This window comes from Vitis riparia, chromosome 19 (assembly GCF_004353265.1).
Source record: "Vitis riparia cultivar Riparia Gloire de Montpellier isolate 1030 chromosome 19, EGFV_Vit.rip_1.0, whole genome shotgun sequence".
NCBI lineage: Eukaryota > Viridiplantae > Streptophyta > Magnoliopsida > Vitales > Vitaceae > Vitis > Vitis riparia.
In genome coordinates, this window is record NC_048449.1 from 4,885,048 (window position 1) to 4,901,345 (window position 16,298).

The following is a 16,298-nucleotide window of genomic DNA, read 5'->3' on the forward strand; positions in this document are numbered from 1 at the left end:
CTCAAAATATGTCCAAGAGAGCTACTCACAAGCTGGAATTAATTCATTCAGATATTTGTGGACCAATGAGCACAGCCTCATTGAGCAACAATGTGTATTTTGCATTATTTATTGATGATCTCAGTAGAATGACTTGGGTTTATTTTCTAAAAACCAAGTCACAAGTGCTCTCTGTGTTCAAAAGCTTCAAGAAAATGGTTGAAACTCAAAGTGGCCAGAACGTTAAGGTGCTCAGAACTGATAATGGAGGTGAGTATATCTCAAAAGATTTCAATGTCTTTTGTCAAGAAGCTGGAATTGTACACCAGCTAACAGCTCCATACTCACCACAGCAGAATGGAGTCTCTGAGAGGAAGAACAGAACCGTGATGGAGATGGCAAGGTGCATGCTATTCGAGAAGAGGCTACCAAAACTTCTATGGGCTGAAGCAGTCAACACCTCAGTATATTTGCTTAATAGACTACCAACTAAGTCTGTTCAAAGCAAAACACCAATAGAGGCATGGTCTGGTGTAAAACCTTCTGTTAAGCACCTGAAAGTTTTTGGCTCATTTTGTTATCTTCATGTGCCATCTGTCAAGAGAGGGAAGCTTGATGAAAGAGCTGAGAAAGGTGTTTTTGTTGGGTATGCAGCTGAATCAAAAGGTTACAGAATTTATAGCTTGAGTAGAATGAAAATCGTGATAAGTAGAGATGTGCACTTTGATGAAAACTCCTACTGGAATTGGGACTTGAAGAAAGTTCATAAATGTGATCAAACCACTCCATCTATTCTTGAACCAGCAATAGCCACTTGATGTTGAAGCAACTTCAGACACACCCGTGCTTAAGATAAGGCCATTATCTGATGTGTATGAGAGGTGCAATCTTGTACATGCTGAGCCTACATGTTACTCGGAAGCTGCAAGATTTCTAGAATGGATTGAGGCCATGAAAGCTGAAATTGATGCTATTGAAAGAAATGGAACCTGGAAGTTGACAGAACTACCTGAAGCTAAGAATGCAATTGGTGTAAAATGGGTTTTCAGAACCAAATTTAATTCAGATGGTTCAATCTTCAGGCATAAGGCTAGATTGGTTGTGAAGGGTTTTGCTCAAGTTGCTGGAGTGGACTATGGTGATACATTTGCACCAGTAGCCAGACATGACACTATAAGGCTACTACTTGCACTTGCTGGTCAAATGGGATGGAAAGTGTACCATTTAGATGTCAAGTCAGCTTTTCTAAATGGTATACTTCTTGAAGAAATTTATGTTCAACAACCAGAAGGCTTTGAGGTTATTGGCCATGAACATAAAGTGTACAAGCTACATAAGGCTCTCTATGGTTTAAAGCAAGCACCAAGGGCCTGGTATAGCAGAATTGATTCTCATCTGATCCAACTTGGATTTAGGAGGAGTGAAAATGAAGCTACTTTGTATTTGAAACAAAATGATGATGGTTTGCAACTTGTAGTATCACTTTATGTTGATGACATGCTAGTGACTGGAAGCAATGTAAAATTGCTAGCTGATTTCAAAATGGAAATGCAGGATGTATTTGAGATGTCTGACCTTGGCATCATGAACTACTTCCTTGGAATGGAAATATACCAATGCAGCTGGGGTATCTTCATTTCACAAAGAAAATATGCTATGGATATTCTCAAGAAATTCAAGCTAGAATCATGCAAAGAAGTAGCAACTCCGCTGGCACAAAATGAGAAAATTTCAAAGAATGATGGTGAGAAACTTGAGGAACCCTCTGCATATAGAAGCTTGGTGGGCAGCCTACTATACTTGACAGTAACCAGACCTGACTTGATGTTTCCAGCTAGTTTGCTTTCAAGGTTCTTGAGTTCACCTAGAAATGTTCACATGGGAGTTGCAAAGAGGGTGCTAAAGTATATTAAAGGTACAACAAATCTTGGCATTTGGTATTTAAAGACAGGAGGAGTTAAGCTAGATGGTTATGCTGATAGTGATTGGGCAGGAAGTGTTGATGATATGAAGAGCACTTCAGGTTATGTATTTACAATTGGTTCAGGTGTCATATGCTGGAATTCAAGAAAGCAAGAAGTAGTGGCACAATCAACTACAGAAGCTGAGTATATCTCCTTAGCAGCTGCTGCAAATCAAGCAATATGGTTGAGAAAATTGCTTGCTGATTTAGGCCAGGAACAAAGCTCACCAACTGAGCTTTACTGTGACAATAAGTCAACCATTTCCATTACTCAAAATCCTGTCCAACATGGCAGAACCAAGCACATAAATGTAAAATTCCACTCCATAAGGGAAGCTGAAAAGAATTCACTTGTTAAGCTGCATTATTGCTCAACTGATGAGCAACTTGCTGACATAATGACTAAAGGACTTCCTAAATCAAGGCTGGAGTTCCTAAGGTTGAAGCTTGGTATGTCCAAGGCAAATCTCAAGGAGGAGTGTTAGAATTCATGAGAGTTTGCCTTTGAAAATGTCTTAGTTAGACTCAGTCTCTGTAAGACTTAGTCTCTGTTTTGCTCCTTAATTTTCAGTTTTTCTGTTAGTAGAAGTAGTCATAGCAGCTGAGAGATTTTAGCATTTTCAGTTTGGTTGTAAGCCTATAAATAGGCATTCTCATTGGTGAAATATAGTGTGCCTTTCTCCAACTCAATACTCTAATATTTTCTTCAAGTTTTTAGTTCCTTATTTCTCTCCAGATTTTAACAGAAACAACAGAGCTGTTAATAAGCTCATAAGTATAAAAAATCTCCCTGTCGTTAAAAATAAAAGCATATTTGTAAATAGGGTTCGGCCTTAATGCAGGAAAGCCACTGAAACGTAGACCATTCCAGGATCCAGAGCGAAATGTCGCAGCTGAGCCATTCCTCCGAATCAGTTGAAGAAATCCACTTGGATCAAGCTCATATGTGAAATTACCCATAGAAGGGTCACCAGTGGTCTTCCATGATGACAGGTACCGATCCAGGTCTGTTACTTTGTCTCTCCCTAGCTTCATGCCTGGTAGAAGAGTGTTGCCTGGATAATCAAAACTTTGCCATAGGAAGTTTTCCGGGTCACTGTCACTCCCATTTTTCATAACAAGATTTCCAGACTCCAAAAGCTGGGCAGTTGGATTCTGTGCATATTGTGATGCATTAGAAGACCAGATGATGGTATTAGTACCATTGAGAATAACCAGAGTTCCCTGGACGGTGACCTTCAAAACGCCGGATGAATCAGTGAGTGGGATGTCTCTGTTGGCAACCCACACCACAGTCCCAGTAGCCAACTTCTTGTACCATATCCCCAAGTATCGGTTTCTCGAATTCCCCAGACTGAAAAAACCCAGTTCAAAGCTCCCTCCAGCAGAAGTTATTGTGTCCCCATGACGAATAATTTGATTTGCAGTAATGGTGTCTACTGCAACGGAAATTTTTAAGATGAAGAATACAGAGGAGAAGATGATCACAAGTCTTGTAAGAGCATCCATTGATGTCCTAATGCCTCAACACATGGTTATATATTCCCTAGACTAATGATTCATTTGAGCTGATGCCTATAAAGAACACTGGAAACCTCATGTGTGCTTCTTCTCGTCTCCTTATGCTTCTTTTTCTACATTATAAGAATCAGCACAGATTTTTCTTTCTTATTTTCTTTTTCAATGAGGAAAGACAAGGTCACTATAGGTTCCTTCAAACTTCATAAGGAAAGTAGTTTTCAGTTTTAGTTATTTATTTATTAATTTGATTCTTGCTTTTACCAATAAGAGGAAAGAATCAGCATAGGTAGGGCTACAAACAGCAAAATGAAGGTAGTTTTCAGTTCATTTTTCCCACCAATTTAAATATATAGATGGAGTATATCTACCCTGCAGATTACCTTGGATTCAATAGCCTTTTTATTTGTACAATGTAGAGAACAACATCAACCTCCAGGCACAAAAAGAAGTGACAGTATTCTTATAATGGGCCGGCCATCCAACATTGGACTTTAGTTGTTGTCATCATCTGGTGCACTCAAATTTGATTTGCTAGGCTTCTTAAAATTGATACGTATAAAATAATCTGAAGGATGCCATGAACGGATAACCTGGTCACTGATAAATGGCTTGATTGAATTCCCTGTAGACTGGTCTTTAGACAACAAGACATCAACATCAAATGTCTTCCATGGAGTGTCTAACAGTACCTGGAAATGGCCCCAGCTTGCTTGAGGAAGAATTTGCTTCCTACTCGATGAAAAACCAGGCTCTTTAGGCAGAGACAATGCACCCTCACTACTCAACATCAGAACCACAGAAGACACGCTTGGTTGATCATCTGGACTACTCTGTATACATAATACTAATAGTCCCAGATTGATCAAGCACAACTCTTCTGACAGATTATGTATGTCCCCAATCAATGCATCAAACATTAATCAAGCAAGACCTCTGGTAGTTTTCCAATTTAGATGCTACCTTAATGACTACATCTTCCTAAACTGAAAAAAGATATAACAAAAAGGTCTGGCAGAGAAGGAACTGGTTAATATACTCTGATAGAATAAAGTATAAGAAGACGACATTGGGCATTAAACACAAAATTTTGTCCTCATTTAACAATGATTATACAGTTATAGGTCTTGAGACAAGACAAAACATCAAAATGAAAGGTTTTCTACCGACCCACTAATAGTGTTATGCCTTCAGTGCCTGAATATGATCTGCAATTCCTTGAGGAATTCCAGTCACAGAAAAAACCAGGCTCTCTTGGCTGCGGCAATGCAACCTCACTGCTCAACATCAGAACCACAGAAGACATGCTTGGTCGATCATCCGCACAATGTTGTACACATAATAGGCCCACATGGATCGATCGCAACACTTCAGATGGTTGGAATGTGTCCCCCACCATTGCGTCCATCAGCTCTAAATACCTACCTTCTGTATAAAGTGTCCATGCCTGGGCAGGTCAAAACAGGATTAGCAATTTAGCATCAGTTTTACATTAGTGGGACAAAGAGATACTAATCAACACTTACATGTCCAAGAAGGTTAAGGCGGTGGTCTGGGTGAGAAAATCCTCTGTTTCTCTTCCCACTCACAATCTCTAGCACCATAACACCAAAGCTAAAAACATCGGACTTTACTGAGTACAGTCCTTCACTTGCATACTCCGGGGATATGTAACCTCTATAGGAAATCAATGAAAAATGAGATGAACTTCAAGCAATGGGGATGGAGTACTTGCAACATTACTAGATATACTTACAATGTTCCAACTACTTTAGTTGTATTTGCTTCAGTTTCATTTCCTCCAAAACTTCTTGCTATGCCAAAGTCTGAAATTTTTGGGCCCATCTCACTATCCAGCAAAATATTGTCTGCTTTTAGATCTCTATGAATTATTCTCAGTCTGGAATCTTGATGAAGATAAAGAAGTCCTCGAGCAATCCCATTGATAATAAGAAAGCGCTTAGGCCAATCTAGTTCCTTGCTTCGCCTTTTATCTGTCCAGTTTTTCCTGGTTCAGGTTAATCCATTCTACTAATAGGATGCTTGAATATAAATTGAAAATAATTCTAGATATCAAATCATTCATGGATTTTACTCGAAGAGTGATTCGGGTAGCAACAACATGTGTAGCAAAAACAAGAAGTGCAACATATTCCCATTTTCAATGACTAAGAAGATTTGCCAAGGGTGAAGAATGGTTAATGGATTGTAGTAGAAGGGACCCAAACCCTTGATGGTTAAAAGGAAGAACCAAATGGATGGTGAAAAACAGAAGCGAGGATTCTCTAGATGCATGAGTCGCAAATTCATCATGTCCCAACAAAAGTTTTCTTAGACCATGCATAATTGAGAGAAGAAAAGAAAAATCACTATAGTTAACCAGTTCAACTGAATATATTTGAGGTTTCTTTAGAGATTCAGACCAAAAATAAAGGACTCCAAGCTTTTGTTAGACATGTATTCGTAGATCAGCATCTTTTCTTGGCCATGAATGCAACATCCAAGAAGCTTCACAAGATTTCGGTGCTGAAGATTTGCAATGTGTATTACTTCAGTTTTGAACTCAATAAGTCCTTGTCTGGAATCTTTTGACAGTCTCTTCACAGCTACCTCCTGCCCTTGTTGCAACAGACCCTGAAATTATCACTCAGTAAAATGGTAAACATATTCTATATTCTACCATTAGGAGAAGGCATGTTTTTATGCTATTGTCTTTGCATTTTTTTTCTCAGCTATCTTTAAAATGCTTCAATATGCTGTGTAGTGACATGAAACATGTGAAAATCACATCATTAATCTGTATTATCATGACATATGAACAAAGGATTCATGTTTCCTAACTGGCAAATATTTTGTTTGCTGTGCTTCACAGTGATTTGGAACCTTATGTGTAAAGGGTCTTGCGCCCTTTCAAGGAGTACCATTGAACCCTTGGAGAGAGTGACTCAGAGTCCTTTTCAGAAATTGGAGTCCTATCACAAGTTATCAGAGCAAGATGACAAGGTTGGCACATATGATGGCCTTGTGTCAATGTATAAATTACTAATTTTGTTGTGGCATTGGAAATTTGTTTCCACAAACCATGCTAAATCTCACAAGAAGAAGAAACAAAATTGCATACAAGGATATTTGTGGTTGGGCTTATAGGTGATTTCCACAGATAAAGAAAACAATGGATGAGGAAGTTCCAAAACCTCCTAGTCCCCTAAGACTGGATCTACCCTGCCTCTTTATAACTTTCTATGCAATCACAATGTTCCTCCCAATAATGAACTCTAACACCATTACATATTTGTGGTTACAAGAGAAGAAGATATTATCTAAGGAGTTGTATTTCCCATTTCAGCATCCCACAATAGCTTAGGACTAATCCTATAGGTTTGAAAATTGACTGCAGGATGTATTCTGCTAAGGACAGTACAAAACTAATTTGCCCAGATTAACCTACGATAACCAGGACAGATCTTAGGTCATTCTTCTCTTTTTTTTTATATGAATCAGGTCTTTAAAGATATTCCAGGTTGAATTCAAGACACAACCCAACAAATCACCTTGGCTCATCCAAGCCTTACAAACAAGAAGGTTTTGTTTGTTTAACACTTTAATCATGGACTTGCAGAGCCATGAGATACAAGAGACTCCAATCAAGTCTAGGAAATGCTTTTTCATATCTTTTGGATTCTCTGTTGTAGGAATCTGTATTCTGTGTGATTGCATCTCTGTTCAAGTCCACAATGACATCAAAATATTTGATCATGAAATATCTGATTTTTGGTCAAATTATAGCATTCTGGCTATCACAATACACAAGTCAACTCTCCCTTTAAACCCAGATGAAAACCAACCACAAACCACAAAGTCAAATAGTTTGTTTCTGTGTATCTGACTTGTCCTTAAAGTGACTCTATACTGCAAAGTTGCTTCTCTAGTCAATAATGCTGCCAAAAAGAGGAAAGATATAACCAGTCATAGACCTCCTTCTAAGCATCTACAGGTAAAGATGGTGGGTGAAGGATTACAATCTTAGAACTCCCAGAAAAATTGTCCCAAATACACCTTGAAACCCTCTTGATTTGCCAAAATCTCAATTCCCAACATCCAACTTTCTTATATATTTAGGTTACAAGAGAAGAAGAAATGACATAAAAAGATGGAACGGACTGATCCTGGGGGTTTCAGGATTTATCTTAAGTCTTCTTCTCCTTAGGATGGCTACCAACAAAGCTATAACCACTGTCTAGGCATATTGACTTAGCCATTCTTCTTCAACTTTAAAGAAATGATAGAATTTGAATTCAAGACAGAAGTCCGACAAACTTGTTGGCTTTCTTCACTATAAAAAAAATAAATAAAAAGAAGAAGAAAAAGGGAGAAGGGAATAGAAATGACATGTTCTAACCTTGTAAACAGGTCCAAAACCACCCTCTCCAAGCTTATTCTCAATTGAAAAGTTATTGGTGGCATTCAATATTGTAGCCAAGTCAAATAATGGTAATTCTAGATCCTTCTTCTCCTCTTCATTTTTGTTTTCTTCTGAATTGTGTACCAGTTCTCCTGCAAAGTGAACACTGGGATCAATATAAACTTAAAAAGCTAAAAATTGCCTAGCATGTTGGAATGTGAATAGAGATGATCATGGTTGAGGCTCCAACTGATTTGAAGCCATCCCTGAACAGAAAATAGTCAAATGCATGAACTGGATCCATTATCAACTCCAGATCAGTGTATCAGTCATATAATTGAGCTAGGTCATTCCCTTACACCCTTGTTTCAGAAAACAGATCCAGACAAAAGGTGGAATTTTCTATGCAGTGATACAAGTAACAGAGATCTTTACCCTCTCGCTTTTGTTTCTTCTTCTTCAGAACATACCAGGTCAGGGATAGGCCTAGGAGAATGACTCCCATGATTGAAACAGAAGAGACAATGACCCGCCTTCGTTTCTTCCCCGTGGAGCTGCTATTTGTGTCTGTAGAGCCATCAAAACCCAAGAGCAAAGCATTAAGCAGTCCACCAAGGTATCAAAATAAGAAGAGTACATATTCCTACTAGCTAGTACATAAAAGGAATAGATAGATTCTTACTTAATTCTGAGGCAGCCATCCTTACAAAGAACTCTTGTCTACCATCAGGCATATCTCTGATATCAAACAAGTCCCCAAACCAGAGCAAGCATCCCTTTCCTCCTTTGGTATCTGGAGTTGCATAAGCAGTGCAGGAGCAGTTCCTCAAGCATTCCGACTTACATTTGTTAAGGTTTATGCTTTCAATATACGTTGAATTCCGAGTATCTGGCAGCTTCACACCAGAGTACTTTTTAAACCATTCTCCTCCCTGACAATCCAACGGCCTACTGCGAAAACATCCATTTGACCAAACCCCCATCTCCCAGTTGTTTGGGAAATTTGGCTGAAAACCGTCCAAGCAACCACATTTTGGAACTTGGTTTATATTACAGAAGCCATGCACACCACAGAATGCATAACCATCGCAGTCATCCATCGGCATGGTTGAGTATTTGGTCCAACCAGTAACATCTGTCCATGTGAGGCGTTGCATATCACCATTTGAATTTAGCACCAACCTTGAAACAACAGAGCTGTCAAGAAGTTCATATGTATAATACATCTCCTTTTCATTAAAAGTAAAAACATGTTTATAAATTGATTTCCCTGCTAATGCTCGAAACCCGCTAAAACGGAGACCATTCCATGGTCCAGAGCAAAACGTCAGAATCAGCCCATTCCTCTTGAGAAGTTGAGGATAGCCATGGGGATCAAGCCGATAAGTAAGATTACCCTTGGATGGATCATCGGTACTCTTACTTGATGATAGGTACCATTCCTGGCCTGTTGACTTGTTCCTTCCAAGCTTCATGCTTGGTAGAAGAGTACTGCATGGATAATCAAAGCTCTGCCATAAGAAATTTTCTGGGTCATCATCATTTCCATTTTTCAATACAAGATTTCCAGACTCCAAAAGCTGGGCAGTTGGATTCTGTGCAGATCGTGATGCATTAGAAGACCAAATGATGCTATTAGTGCCATTGAGAATAACAAGAGTTCCCTGGTCTGTGACCTTCAAAACTCCCAATGAATCAGTGAGTGGGAAGTCTCCGTTGGCAACCCATACCACTGTTCGAGGAGTCACCTTCTTGTACCATATCCCCAAGTATTGATTCTTCGAATTCTCTGGTGTATAAAAACCCAGTTCAAAGCTCCCACCAGCTGAAATTATGGTTTCACCATATCTGATGGGTTGATTTACTGTTATTGTATCTACAGCAATGGAAATTGGTACGATGAAGAGTACAGAAGAGAAGATGATCACTAGTCTTGCAAGAGCATCCATGGATGTTCTAATGTTTCAACACATGGTTACACATATCCTTGACAGATGATGCTATGGAGAGAATGCTTGAAAGCTCATGTGCTTCAAAGTTCCCTCTTGTTCCATTGTAAAAAAATCATTACAATTCCCTTCAAACATCTCAATTAACGTAGTTTCCAGGTCATTGACCACAGCTCCATAATTTTATTAATATGAGCAATCAATCATTTTCTTTCAATATATATAGTGTATATTGGGGCTCAAGTATCTTGAATTCAATAGTTTGATTTGTATAATGTACAGAACAACATCACTCTCCACGTCTACAAGAAGTGACAATATTCTTTTAATAGGCCGGCCATCGATTACAAGACACTGCCCGTCCAGTTGTCCTCGTCTGGTGCACTCAAATTTGATTTTCCACGCTTCTGAAGATTGACAAGTATAAAATAATCTGAAAAATGACACCAAGAAGATAACCTCAAATCCTGTAGATGAGACTACCCTTTGGGATGTTTATTATATAAAACAAGTACCTGACCTCGATACAAATTCCCAAGTCTTCAATTCTAAATCTAACGAAAATTTGAATAAGCCTATTGAATCACCTGAAGACCGGGTCTTTAGACAATGAACATCAACATGAATGTCTTCTATCGACCATCTAACATTGTAATGGTGACCCCATTGCCTGAAAATGGCCCCTGATTGCCTGAGGAGGACTGTGCTTTCCTTCCAGTGAAAAAACCAGGCTCTTTAGGCTGAGGCAGTGCACCGTCACTACTCAACATCAGAACCACCGAAGACATGCTTGGTCTATCATCTGGACTACACTGTACGCATAAGAGTCCCACATTGATCGAACATAACACTTGTGATAGATCATGCATGTCCCCAACTGATGAATCAATCAGCTCCATAGACCTGCCTTCCATGTACAGTGTCCATGCCTAGAAAATTCAAAATTATGTCAACAGTAGATTTATCATAGTGAAATGAGGTCAATACTACTCGATACTTACATGCCCAAGAAGGTTAAGGGAGTGGTCTGGGTGAGAAAATCCTCTGTTTCTCTTCCCACTCACAATCTCTAGCACCAGAACACCAAAGCTAAAAACATCCGACTTTGTTGAGTATAGTCCATCAATTGCATATTCTGGAGACATATAACCACTGTAGGAAACCATTGAACAAAAAAAACAGGAATTTACAACCAATATAAAGAAGAATACTAAACAAAATTACTAGATATACTTACTATGTTCCAACCACTCTTTTTGTATTTGCTTCAGTTTCATTTCCTCCAAAACTTCTAGCCATACCAAAATCTGAAATTTTTGGAGCCATCTCCTCATCTAGCAAAATATTGCCTGCTTTTAGATCTCTATGGATTATCCTGAGTCTGGAATCTTGATGAAGATAAAGAAGGCCTCGAGCAATCCCATTGATAATCAAGAAGCGCTTATTCCAATCCAGTTCCATGCTTTGTGTTTTATCTGCCCAGTTTTCCTCAGTCAAGTTAATCCATTTTACTGATTGCACATTGAACATGAATTAAAAATAATTCCATCAACCAAACATTCATGGATTTTCCTGAGAGTGTTCAGATAGCAACAACATGTGTAACAATGGAAGAAACTGTGACTGATTCCCATTTTCAATTGATAAAAAAGTTGAAAGGAATGCAATGGTTATACAAACCTCTGTTAGTATAAAGTAGAAGTGGGAATTTTATAGATACATGTGTTGCTTCCTGATCTTATTTGCAAAAAGATTTTCATAAACCATGTATATTGAAGAAAAGAAGAAAAACAATCACTCAAACAGATTAGGTTAACCTAAATCTACTGGGGTTTTAGAGAATCAAACCAAAAATGAAGGAATCCAGGCTTTTGTTAGACATGTACTCATAGATCAATATCTTTTCTTCACCATGAATGCAACATCCAAGAAGCCTCACGAGATTCCGGTGTTGAAGTTTGGCGATGTATATTACTTCATTTTTTAACTCATCAAGTCCTTGACCAGAATCTTTTGACAGTCTCTTCACAGCTATTTCTTGTCCCTCTTGCAAGATACCCTGAAATTGAAACTCAATATAATGGTTAGAATATTCTACCATTAGGAGAAGATTGTGTTTGTATGCTTTGTTCTTTACACTCCCTTTTCTTCCCCCCTACATTAGCTAGCAGCAGGTCTAGGCATACTAGCTCGGAATCAATCTGACCCCAGGATGAAACCCGGGCCATTCTTAACCAATTTTAACCAATTTTGAACATGTCTAAAAGATGATCATAGTTGAATTTAAGACGAGCAACAAAACTGGTCATCTTCAGCCCAGCAAAAAGCACATATTCTTACCTTGTATACAAGTCCAAAACCACCCTCTCCAAGCTTATTATCAAATGAAAAGTGATTGGTGGCTTTTGATACTGTAGCAAAGTCAAATAATTGTAACTTTGAATCCCCCTTGTGTCCAACCTCTAAATTGTATCCCATTGTCCCTGCAAAGCAAAGAATCAAACGGATATAAATTTTGTCAGAATGTTGGGATGTAATTAGGATGCATGACCATGGGTGAAGCGCAATCCACCTTGGGGCCAGTTCAGTACACTGAAAACCTGAACTTGATTCATTACCAGCCTTAGATTAATGGATCAATCATGAAATAGAACCAGATTGTTCCCTTGCTTCATTTTCTCAGAAAACAGAAACACACAAGTTCATCTTTTTACTACTGTACATAGTGATGCATGTAATATGGGTTGTTACCTTTTTTCCTTTGCCTTTTCTTCTTCAGAAGATACAAGGTCAGGAATAGGCTTACGAGCATAATTACCACACTTGACACAGAGCCAACAATGATCCACTTTCGTTTCTTCCCTTTGAGGTTGCTACCACTCTCTTGAGAACCACCTGCACCCAAGTGGAAAGCATTAGACAGGTAAACAAGGTATTAAAATAGAAAAAAATGCAAATTTCTGCTAGGTGGGACTATTGATCCTAAGAAAAATTGAAGTTGACAACCATGAAATTAGGAGTTTAAAGAACTGCAGTTGCAGCAGGAATAAAGGGCATGATTCAGTTGGCATGTGTGCATTGTCAAGTGTTTTCCCCTTGAAATTTTGCCCAAAAACATGTTTTTCAGGTAAGGAAAAGAGCGATGCATACCTAATTCTGAGGCAGCCATCCTTACATAAATCTCCTGTCCATTTTCATTGAACTCTTTGATATCAATCAAGTCACCAAACCAGAGTAAGCATCCACTTCCTCCATCTCTTATATCCAAATTTGTATAAGCAGTGCAAGAGCAGTTACTCAAGCACACCGCCGCACATTCCATAAGGCCCATGCTTCTATTAAACCAGGAGTTCCGTGTGTCTGGCAGTTTCACACCAGAGAACTTTACAAAACCTTCACCATTCTGACAATCCAGGGGAGTACTCCGAACACATCCATTAGACCAATCTGCCATGTCCCAATCGTTTTGGAATTTTGGCACAAAACCTTTCATACACTCACATTTGGGAGAACGGTTAATGTTGCAGCTTCCATACACACCACATAACGCATAACTGTCACAGCTATCCACCGGGGCGGATGAGTACAGGATCCAACCATTGGTTCGATCGATCCAATTGACACGCTGCTTGGAGCCATCAGGATTCAACACCAACCTTGAAACAACTGAACTGTTAACAAGCTCATAACGAAAATACATCTCCTTTTCATTAAAAACAAACTCATACGTATAAATGGGGTTTGGCCCCAACTCAGGAAAGCCGCTAAACCGAACACCATTCCATGGTCCCGATCGAAATGTCACAGCTGACCCTTTCCTCAGAATTAGCTGAGGATACCCACTAGGATCAAGCCGGTATGTAAAATCACCTTTAGAAGGGTCATCAGCGCTCTTCCATGCTGACAGGTACCGGTCCAGGCCAGTGACTGTGTTCCTTCCAAGCTTCATCCCTGGGAGAAGAGTATTGCATGGATAATCGAAGCTCTGCCATAAGAAATTTTCTGGGTTGTCGTCATTTCCATCTTTCATGACAAGATTTCCAGACTCCAAAATCTGGGCAGTTGGATTTCGTGCAGATCGTGAAGAATTAGAAGACCAAAGAATGGTATTAGTACCATTGAGAACGGCAAGAGTCCCCTGATCAGTAACCTTCAGAACCCCTGATGAATCAGTGAGTGGAGTTTCCCTGTTGGCAACCCACACAACAGTCCTAATAGAAACTTTCTTGTACCACATCCCCAAATACCGTCTGCTCGAATTATCCGGTCTGAAGAAGCCCAGTTCAAAGCTCCCACCAGCTGAAGTGAGGATCTCGCCATCTCTAAGAAGTTGATTCAAAGCTATCGTGTCCACTGTAAAAGAGATTCTAAAGATGGAGAAAACAATAACAAGGGTTAATGTAAGGGCACCCATGATGATCTCTCAGCGTGGAAGAATAGTTTTATTTACGAGAAGAGATGCCCAGATGAAGAATGCCTGAGACCTTAGTAAGCATGGAGATAGTTTTTCTCCCAAGCCATGGTCGCTGATTTCTACGACCATGATCAATAAATCATTTTCTTTCAATCTTCCTGTTAGGTATCGTAGCCCTTGAATTCAATATCGACTCCGACATGTATACATATTTGACTACAATGGTCCGGTGGTCGTAGGCTCATGCATTCATTCAGATTCTAATCATATCGTGTTTTTTTGAGAAGGAAAAAAAATTGAATCCAAAGATTCCGAATTTTACGGCGAAGTATGTCTGATCTCATGAAATCTAGATCAAGGATTGAAATATCGGTTTTTATGGATATATCGGTACTTCAATTTTACGGAAATATCGGAGAAATATGGTGGATATTTTTTCATAAATATCGGTAAATATTTTTTCATAAATATCGGTGGAGTGAAAATTATTTAAATTTAATAGGAATGTTTGAAAAAACTTCAAAAAATGATAAAATAAATAAGAATACACATTTTAAAGTTATCTTGTAAGTGTAATTGATATATATATATAATTAAGAAGAAAAATATCATAAACAGAGATATATTGGTAGATTCAATATTTGAATTTTAAAAATAATATATATGAATTTTAAAAGTGTATAAAGTTAAAATTGAGTTAAGAAATATTTAATTTTATTAAATAAAAACAATTTATATATAAATATAATACATATGAGATTGCAATAGTCCTTATACTAAGGAAGATATCGATGTGGTTTCTATATTATTAGATGAAGGGAGTTCATTTGTCGAAGACAGTATTTATTTTAAAATTTTTAAAATACTTTTATTAAAACATATTTTATTATATTTTAAATGAAAAATTAAATTAATTTATATATAATATCTTATTTGAGATTTAATTTTTAAAATTTTATTAAAAATACGTGATAACAATTTTTTTTATTAATATTAATTTATTTAATAATCAAAATAAAGGTTGATAATTAATAATTATTTATATAGAGAGTGGAAAATTGTTCTCATGATTTTTTTATTTTTTTATTTTTTATTTTTTTATCTCCACTAAATCTAAAAATAAAAAAATAAAAAAGTCACCCACTTCTCTCTCGGGCATCAAGAACCCTTTTCTGAAGTTATCCTCCAACGAGAGAATCCCTAAAAAAAAAGCCCTATTTTCCTCTCCTACTCTCAAATCTCAATCCTCGCAGGTACTAATCTAATCATGTTATTATTATTATTTTTTTTGCAACCCCCGTTTGATTCCCAAGAAAATCCATTCCCCATTCGATTTCCGGGAAAATTCATCCTCGTTTGATTTCCGAGAAAATCCATTCAAAACCCCCAAAGAAAACAAAAAAAAAAAAATTGCTTTTCTTTTGCTACCTATGTTTTCTGGATCTTTTTTAGGGGTCTCTTTGCTGTTGTGCCATTGGATTTAAATTTCACGAACCCTAAATCCACGATTTTTGAGCCAGGCTGAAAAACACAACTGCGCGGGCTGGACTGGTAGGAAATATCGGGAAAATTTTCGAAAAATCGATAAAAATACCTCCGGTTGCTCCGCGCGTCAGATTCACTCGCGATTTTTCTCCGATTTATTGGTGCTTCATCGATATTTCGCCGATATATCGGCGATTTTGCCCATTTTTTGGCGATATTTCCATGGATCGATAATCGGTGGCGATTATCGTTTCGGTGACGATCAATATCCGATATTTCTTCGAAATATTGGCGATATTTCCCGATTTTTCAATCCCTGCTCTAGATATTGTTGGATTATAAGGTCAAAGTTAGTTTTGTTATACTTATCTTCAGATGTCTGGGGTTAAATTGTTCACTCAACTCACAAGGTCGAGCTTCACAATCGTAACTTTTTTTAATTCATTTTTATTAATGAATTATTGAATATTGATAGACGTAAGAGTTACATTGATCATTAAATTATATTAAAAAATTTATCTCTTTTTTATATATATATATATATATTTTACTCATGTGTTAACGTGATTTGGTTAACAGCCATAATCT

The 16,298-nt window shown here is 37.9% G+C and overlaps 3 protein-coding genes across 3 annotated transcripts; all 3 read right to left on the bottom strand.

Annotated features, from left to right (window-relative positions):
- Positions 1-2,656: 2,656 nt before the first annotated feature.
- Positions 2,657-3,451, bottom strand: LOC117909126 (G-type lectin S-receptor-like serine/threonine-protein kinase At4g27290). Its single transcript, XM_034823022.1, has one exon. The coding sequence runs from the start codon at positions 3,449-3,451 to the stop codon at positions 2,657-2,659; it is 795 nt and encodes a 264-aa protein (XP_034678913.1).
- Positions 3,452-4,472: 1,021 nt separating this feature from the next.
- On the bottom strand, positions 4,473-9,921 carry LOC117908943 (G-type lectin S-receptor-like serine/threonine-protein kinase At4g27290). Its single transcript, XM_034822810.1, has 7 exons — positions 8,545-9,921; positions 8,298-8,429; positions 7,860-8,014; positions 5,884-6,094; positions 5,217-5,454; positions 4,987-5,137; positions 4,473-4,907 (listed from the first exon to the last, which is right to left on the bottom strand). Exons 1-7 carry the CDS (start codon positions 9,809-9,811, stop codon positions 4,623-4,625), a joined length of 2,439 nt encoding a protein of 812 aa, XP_034678701.1. The 5' UTR covers positions 9,812-9,921; the 3' UTR covers positions 4,473-4,622.
- A 193-nt stretch (positions 9,922-10,114) lies between these two features.
- On the bottom strand, positions 10,115-14,253 carry LOC117908940 (G-type lectin S-receptor-like serine/threonine-protein kinase At4g27290). Its single transcript, XM_034822804.1, has 7 exons — positions 12,962-14,253; positions 12,563-12,706; positions 12,152-12,294; positions 11,660-11,870; positions 11,049-11,286; positions 10,813-10,963; positions 10,115-10,740 (listed from the first exon to the last, which is right to left on the bottom strand). Exons 1-7 carry the CDS (start codon positions 14,223-14,225, stop codon positions 10,444-10,446), a joined length of 2,448 nt encoding a protein of 815 aa, XP_034678695.1. The 5' UTR covers positions 14,226-14,253; the 3' UTR covers positions 10,115-10,443.
- Between the last annotated feature and the right edge of the window lie 2,045 nt (positions 14,254-16,298).

Excerpts from the sequence above, each read along its gene's own strand:
- LOC117908940 (XM_034822804.1), bottom strand. The coding sequence starts at position 14,225 with ATGGGTGCCCTTACATTAACCCTTGTTATTGTTTTCTCCATCTTTAGA. Across the intron at positions 12,707-12,961 it reads GATGGCTGCCTCAGAATTAG|GTGGTTCTCAAGAGAGTGGT; the intron begins GTATGCATCGCT and ends ACTTGGGTGCAG. Across the intron at positions 11,871-12,151 it reads GTTTTGGACTTGTATACAAG|GGTATCTTGCAAGAGGGACA; the intron begins GTAAGAATATGT and ends TTTCAATTTCAG.
- LOC117909126 (XM_034823022.1), bottom strand. The coding sequence starts at position 3,451 with ATGGATGCTCTTACAAGACTTGTGATCATCTTCTCCTCTGTATTCTTC.
- LOC117908943 (XM_034822810.1), bottom strand. The coding sequence starts at position 9,811 with ATGGATGCTCTTGCAAGACTAGTGATCATCTTCTCTTCTGTACTCTTC. Across the intron at positions 5,138-5,216 it reads ACTAAAGTAGTTGGAACATT|AGGTTACATATCCCCGGAGT; the intron begins GTAAGTATATCT and ends GATTTCCTATAG. Across the intron at positions 4,908-4,986 it reads GCCTTAACCTTCTTGGACAT|GCATGGACACTTTATACAGA; the intron begins GTAAGTGTTGAT and ends TGACCTGCCCAG.